The sequence below is a fragment of the Grammomys surdaster genome, unplaced genomic scaffold, assembly GCF_004785775.1.
Source record: "Grammomys surdaster isolate TR1022 unplaced genomic scaffold, NIH_TR_1.0 319805, whole genome shotgun sequence".
Lineage (NCBI taxonomy): Eukaryota > Metazoa > Chordata > Mammalia > Rodentia > Muridae > Grammomys > Grammomys surdaster.
Window position 1 is genome coordinate 1 of NW_021627140.1, and position 8,005 is coordinate 8,005.

The window sequence follows — 8,005 nt, forward strand, 5'->3', positions numbered from 1 at the left end:
CGGGCCGCGGCGACTGTCGTGAGCTGTCGGTGGTGACGGCAGCTAAGCCTTCTCCCAGACGTGAGGTTCGCCACCCAGGCGGCTGCCCGGCCCGGGACAAGCACGTTCGTTGAGCGAATAAACGACGGTTCCTGTCGACCTCTAACCTCGGGTTTGGATTTTTTTGATCGTTTGGTGGGTCGACCCCGGCAATACTAGAATTCACAACTTTGTTCGCGCGGTGACAGCCTAGGTAGTGCTGCAGACTTAACAGACAATGAGTAAATGTTTATTTTTTTTTAACTGGAAGTCCGGTGGCCGTGGTGTTTTGGGAGCTTTGTGGAAGCTACGACCATAAAATACTATCTTGTGAGTATAAGTAGCCCCTCCCCCCCAAAACTGTACGCTTGATTGTCCACGACGTTTGAACCCCGTACCGAATTAGCTATATTTGTTTTGTGTCATCAGTCGTCACCTTGCTTCTACCGGGTCGGTGCAGTGTTTCCATCTGCTGTGGAAGACTCTGAGGCTGAGCCAGGCAGGCTTCAGTCCTCCCTTATCTAAAAGAAGGGGGGGGGTGTGAGATACCAGTTGCTTTGAGCTTTTAGCATATGGGACATTTTCGGTGTTACTGAAGCAATAGAACAAGTTCATAATGAAGTCTGGAGAAGAGGCAAGTTTTCCTTTAAAATCCCAGGTTAATCTAGAAGAGCTTCTCAGGTTGATATTAACTTAAAAACGTGTCTAATTGTACTGTGTTCTGAAATCCCATTAAAATTACAGAAAAGAGTTCTTTGTTTTTTCTTTTTTGTTTTGTGTTTAGTTTTGTTTTTGTTTGTTTTGTTTTTGAGATAGGGTCTTGCCGAGGCTGGTCTCAATTTGCAGTGATTCTCCTTTCTGTCTTTCAAATCCTGAGATTATAGTCATGCCCCACCCAACCTGGCTTTTGCCAGGTGAGGGACAAAGTCACTGGGAAAGAGACCTTGGAAATATTTTTTTTTAAGATTTATTTTATTTATATGAGTACACTGTTGCTGACATCAGACACACCAGAAGTGGGCATCAGATCCAATTACAGATGGTTGTGAGCCACCATGTGGTTGCTGGGAATTGAACTCAAGACCTCTGGAAGAGCAGTCGGTGCTCTTAACCACTGAGCCATCTCTCCAGCCCAGACCTTGGAAATATTAATAGTTGAATAATGAACTCTAAAGAGCAGTGGCTAAACCAGCGGGGGGTGGGGGGGGAAGGGGCAATAAAACTAGTCTGAATAAATTATAGCCTTCAAAGCACACAGAAACTGGCAGTACTTGATATAGTGGGAACTAGAATGGTAAGTGCATTGATGTGGATAGAGGTGGAAGACTAATGTGTTAGTTTAAGTCTTTTTAAGGAGCAGTAAGGTATTTCCATTAGTTTCCTCATTTCATTCTCTTGAGTGATTGAGTGATTCCCCAAATTTAAAAGACAAGAAAGAGGCTTATTTTGACAAAGAATTTTTTTTTAAGCTGGAGGAGCCACAGCAGTTAATTGTAAGAATACACATACGAAAATAAGAGCCCTAAAGCCATAATTCCTTCATCTGCTTCTCTTTCAAAACTTTAATAGCTAGATTAATAACCACCAGGCTCAACAGGGTTGGGGTGGGATGAACACGACATGAGGAAACATATATATACACAAGTTAGCCAGTGGTTGCTTCTGGAAGGTAGTAAGGAATTTAATACTAAAGAAAGTGTGATAAGACCTCACTATATACATTTTTGTTTTAGAATTTTGTATTGGGACCTGGAGAAATGGTTTAGCTGAGAAAGAACCTGTTATAAAAGCTAAGACTCTTGTCTTTGGATCTGATGCATCCATTTAAAAGCCAGGCCTAGACTAGAGGAGCCCAAATAGGCAGATATCTAAAGCTTATTGGCTGGCCAGCCAGCTTACTCAAATTGTTATGCTCCAAGTTCAGTGAGAGGCCCTGTTTTAATAAACAAGAGTGATAGAGGACAATACCTGATGTTCATTTCTGGCCTCCACATGTAGACACACACACACACACATACATATGTACTTGCACACATGTACATTCAGCACAAAGAGTAATAAATGTATGTGTTGCCTGTTCTTAAATTAGTTTTTTTTTCTTTTTTTTTTTTTAAGGATTTATTTTTTTTAAAGATTTATTTATTTATTATATATGAATACACTGTAGCTGTCTTCAGACACACCAGAAGAGGGCATCAGATCTCATTACAGATGGTTGTGAGCCACCATGTGGTTGCTGGGATTTGAACTCAGGACCTCTGGAAGTGCAGTCAGTGCTCTTAACCACTGAGCCATCTCTCCAGCCCCCTTAAATTAGTTTTTAAAACTACAGATTATTTGATGCAGCATTTTCTTTCCATGAATTTTCCTTGCAAATGTACTTACACACCTGTAAGTATATCTGCTAAAAAGAGTCACAAGAAGCAAGTAATCCTGGTTGCCTTGAGAGGGATTCTGAATGCAAGGCAAAAGTGAAATGAGACAATATAATATATTCCTGTTATCTTTTGAGCTTTGAACTATGTTACTGTTACCTACTGAATAAGTAAATGCTGATGAAAGCATATAGATGATAATAGAAATTCTCAAGCTGGGGCTGGAGAGATGGCTCAGTGGTTAAGAGCACTGTATGCTCTTCCAGAGGTCCTGAGTTCAATTCCCAGCAACCACATGGTTCACAACCATCTGTAATGAGACCTGATGCCCTCTTCTGGTGTGTCTGAAGACAGCCACAGTGTACTCACATAAAAATAAATATATCTTTAAAAAAAATTCTCATGCCAGTGATATTCTGAAAAATGAAAGCTCTCACAGTAAAAAGGGATCACAAAAATTATAGTGGCTTTTATTGCTTATGGTTCTTCAGCTCAATTGTGACTTAGACTGGGTTCTAGGCTTTAATTTGGCTTTAAATTTTTCTGAAACTCTATTGTGGGATTCTGGTTGAAAATGAAAAAAATTCCTGGGATAGATTTTCTCTGTGGGTCACAGTGAAAATCAGTTCAAATTTCTTGGAATCTGCCATAGCTTAACTCAGAAATAGCACTTTGAAATGTTCCAGGAGCCAAACCCAGAGTCAATAGAATCACATGACAAGGACTTCTGTTACATGAAAGAGAGAAAATGAAATGGTGAAAATGATTTAATATCTTAAGGGAAGTTGAATTGAAAATTGTTGAGACTGTATCAAAAAAGGAATGATGAAAAAATTATTTAGTAGATATATTCAAATTAAGTTGGGGTGGTAAAGAATGAAGATCCGATTTTTTTTTTTTTTTTTTTTTTTTTTTTTTGGTTTTTCTGTGTAGCCCTGGCTGTCCTGGAACTCACTCTGTAGACAAGGCTGGCCTCGAACTCAGAAATCCGCCTGTCTCTGCCTCCCAAGTGCTGGGATTAAAGGCGTGCGCCACCACCGCCCGGCAAGAATGAAGATTCTTACAAATATATTTCAAAAATATTTTTCTAAAGGTACAGCATCTTGTTTTGTAATAACTACTTTAAGGCCTCTATGTCAAAGTATCAAATTTGCTTTATCTTATAGCTCCTGTAATTAGTTTTGAGTGCTTATAAAAATCTTGAAAGTAACATATGATTGAGTAATAAATATGTACAGAGATACAAGTGTGTAAAGAGCTAATTTCTAATTGTGTTTATTTCAGCTTTTGAATGTGCTCATTCATAGTTTTTGGGTCATATCCATGTCTCACAACTGACCTTTTACAACAGAATCTTCTTTTCAGGGGGATGCCCTTTGCTTCTCAGATGTAATGCACCTTATGTTTATTTTTCAACAGTGAAAATGAGTCATACAGAGGTAAGATATTTTCATATATAAAGTATTTTCTGGTTAACTTCTGGGAGGTAGGAGAATGGGTTAATCATCATTTCTGTATAATAGCCTTGTTTTCAGTTTGCACAGAAGAGGCAGAATAGAATTAGAATTGCAGAGTAACGATTCCAGGACAAGAACCTGACCTGATTCTTAGCTAATAGCTATGTAACCAAGCAAATTACTTAATCTGCTATGTCTTATCTGTAAAGTAGGAATAATAGTAATTGCCTCATAGAATTATAAGGAATACATACATGAGTTAATACACTAGCACTTAAAGCACATGACAGGAAATATTTCTTAAATACTGTAAATATGACTTGTATAGAGGCCATGCATTCAGTCTTAAGTCTTACAAAACAATATGTATATTTATTCAGGTGTTTAAATAGTCAAGGAAATAATTTGATACTTTTATTCTCTCGAATTTTAGGTTAAATTAAAAATACCTTTTGGAAGTAAATTACTGGATGCCGTTTGTTTGGTACCTAACAAGAACATAGCATATGGAATAATTCTTACACATGGAGCATCAGGAGATATGAATCTTCCTCATTTGATGTCACTGGCATCCCATCTTGCATCTCACGGGTTTTTTTGCCTGAGATTTACTTGCAAAGGCCTTAATATTGTACATAGAATTAAGGCATATAAAGCAGTTTTGGTAAGAAAAAATACATTTACCTATAATCAGGTTCTGATTAAAATTCTTCATAAATTTAAGATACCTTGTTGTCTTATTTAACATTTAGATAAAAATACCTTAATGAGTATCCTTGGAAACTTGGCAGTACCTGGAGGTTATTTAATGTTCATATGTCTCTTTTTCTGTAATCAGTTTGTTTTCATGGAGATGAATGTTGACATTGTAAGGGTTCTTTCATGCTGCTCAAGAAACTCACTGAAGTAATGTAACTTTAGAATCTAGCTTTGGCAAGCTAGAGGTGTAAACGGACTATAATATGCATATAACAAATATACCATCTTTTTATGTTGTTTATAAGCATGAATTAAAAGTCCTGGAAAAAGGACAATGCTGAATTTCTTTTAAATTATTTGCATTGGATGCTATTTTCATCAAATTTGAAATTTCTAGCTTTAAGAAAATAATTTTTCCTTTATCAGGTTTACTGTTTATATCTTATTTGGTGGCATGAACCTGGAAGAATGGGACCTAAAAATGAGTCAGACTAAAATCTTATGCAATAACCAGCTTTATTTATAGTATATATTCTTAAGTTTATACTTTTAAGAGTTAAGAAGCATCACATGAGTATGCTATTCAATAACAAAGACAAACCACATGTGGCAAAAATCCGTTTTTTTTTGTTGTTGTTGTTGTTGTTGTTGTTGTTTTGGTTTTTCAAGACAGAGTTTCTCTGTGTAGTTTTAGCTGTCCTGGAACTCACTCTGTAGACCAGGCTAGCCTCGAACTCAGAAATCCGTCTGTCTCTGATTCCCAAGTGCTGGGATTAAAGGCGTGCGCCACCACCGCCCGGCTAAAAATCTGTTTTTCATCGAGGTATATGAATAACAAAAGCTGAAGTAATCTCACATCTATCTTCCACACTTGGGAGTAATGCATAAAACACATTCCAACAGTTTTTGAAGAAACTCTAGTCTTACCTTGTTGTCTTGGAGTTTTCTCACAGGCACTCAGAATTGTCACATGACTCAATCCTTGAACTGTGTTCTGACATTTCCCTGTTTTATTTTTTAATAATAGGATGTCCAGAATGGTTTTGATTTGAAATGTTTTAGATAAATCTAATTAGTCATTTAATTAGTGAGTATCCTATATGCAAGCAAATTATAATACTAAGTAATACTTGACCACTAAGAAAAGAGATCCAAACTAAGTCTGGTACTATTAATTATTATATTGATCAGAGAATTCTAGCAAATAGCTTGAAAAAAGAGACCCATATGATTAATTGCTGACATCGGGTCTTTCTCTTATTTATTAATTGAGCAAGGACAGTAAGGTAAGCAGTATCTTATGGCCTTTACTGTGTAAATAAATCCATTCCAGAGGTTTATTCTCTGTGCTATAATACCTGTACGAGACAATTTAGTGAGAGAAATAAGTTAAAGGCAGCAAAGGTTACACTTAATACACAAATGGTTATTTTAGTCTGGATTCAAATAGTGTTTCCTTTGCCACTCAAAATAATGTGAAAGGACTGTCCAACACTGTCTTTTGTTCTAGAATTTTAAATAGATTTGTTAGTGCATAATTAATAAAACATTTTAATTTTGCTGAAGTTGCACTGGAAATAACAAGCGCAACTTATGTGGCCAAAGAGAGATGGGTACATGAGGTACTTTTTCCCTAGCTTGCTTAAGTTGTAGTTTTCAGGCAATGGAGGATATGTATCTAAAGGATACTGCAGTAAGGGAGCTGAGGGAACCCTCACTGGCCTAGTTCGTGCCATTTTATAATTTTCGATTTCACTTCCACAAGGAAAACCTCCTTCTTTTCTCCTCTTTTGTCAATTTTAAGGTTTAGTCATCCAGTTTATATCAATTCAAGGCATCAGCCATCTCTTTGTCATGATTAAATACCCTCCTTATCGTCCTTAAGTATTGTAGTAACAATTTGAATCAATGCCCAAGTGACTCAAAATTGAAAAAGGATCTTTCCTCCCTGTTTATATGCTTTTTCAATATTCTTTTAGACTCTCCCATACTTCATCTACAGTTCCTCCTCCTGGAAATCAAAAACAACAACTTGCAAGAAATCTAGTAATTGTGATTTTGATACTTAGGCTTCTCCTTTCTTTAAGAAATTAAGCACAGGCTCTTCGACATAAGGCAAAGCTTTCCCTGGTTTCTGCCTGTTATACTATCTCCTTCTGTGAGGGTCTCCACTCTCTTACCTCATAGCTGACTTCAGGTCCCTGGTGCCATTTACCACTCTAGAGGCAGTGGGAACTAGGAGCTGATAAATTAGGCAGACTAATGTCTCATGCAATAACCAACTTTATTTAGAGCATCAGGCAGTTTATAGTTTGAGGGTTAAGAAGAATCACATGAATAAGGAGTTCAATTACCAGGACAAGCTATACATGGCAAGAGCATGTTTTTCTGTAGAGGTACATGAATAATTGCTTAAATAAACCCACTCCTATCTGTTATACCTAGGAGAAGCATAAAAACACATTTCAAGAACAATTCTGTTTTGAAGAAACTGATGTCACACGACTCTTGTTTTGTTTTCTCACAAGCACTCAGAATTCTCACACGACTCCATTCCCAGATAGTATCCCAATAGTATACTGTTTGAATATTTTTTTAAAGGCAAATTAATTTTTTCCCTGACATATTAACCAACATAAGTATTAATAGTGAATATATGACCCAGAGAGGGAAAAAATCTGTAAAATTTATACAGTTGTCTTCACATAAATTCTTTTATATATCAGTAATGGTAAGACTGTCTGGTGGCATATGATATGAGAAGAGGCGATAATTTCTTTTTGGTTGATTTACCTAGAGTTACCTGAAGACCTCAGGAGAATACAAACTTGCTGGTGTTTTTCTTGGAGGTAAGTATAAATTATAATATTAAAACTGATAACAAGAAGTTAATAGTTATTTTATTTTGATATATAACTTTGATACTTTATTATAAAGTATTTTATATGCTTAAAGCAGATTTAAAGCATTTGTGTTTTATAAGGTTCCTTTTATAGCATTTTATTACTCTTAAAGTTGATTCATTGAAAAATAATTTCTTCACTCTTTTAAGTATTGAGAAAAAGAATTGCTTCTTTTTAAAATTTGGCTTAAGCCAGATCAGTTTTTAGCTTTTAATAAAACTGTAGGTAAAAAAAAAAAAATAAATAAAATAAAACTGTAGGTTTCCATTAAGACGACTAGAATTTGTTGGTTAACACTTTTTTGAGTTGTGATTTTTTTTTCCTCCATAAATATGAGTGGTAAATCTAATTTTACCATACCACCACTACTATTGTATGTAAATGTTTATATTTCTAATTGAGTTTAATTGATTTTAGGTCGTTCTATGGGCTCAAGAGCAGCTGCTTCTGTAATGTGTCATACTGAGCCAGATGATGCTGTTGATTTTGTTCGAGGTCTCATTTGTATTTCTTACCCACTGCACCATCCAAAGCAGCAGCATAAACTCAGAGA

General features: G+C 36.1%; 1 protein-coding gene across 1 annotated transcript; it reads left to right on the forward strand.

The window, feature by feature from the left end:
• Window positions 1-3,592: 3,592 nt before the first annotated feature.
• LOC114616412 (testis-expressed protein 30-like) lies at window positions 3,593-7,398 on the forward strand (the record flags this gene model as incomplete). Its single annotated transcript, XM_028761875.1, has 3 exons — window positions 3,593-3,832; window positions 4,284-4,514; window positions 7,347-7,398. Coding segments are annotated over exons 1-3 (298 nt in total), but the record flags the coding sequence as incomplete, so codon positions are not given.
• Between the last annotated feature and the right edge of the window lie 607 nt (window positions 7,399-8,005).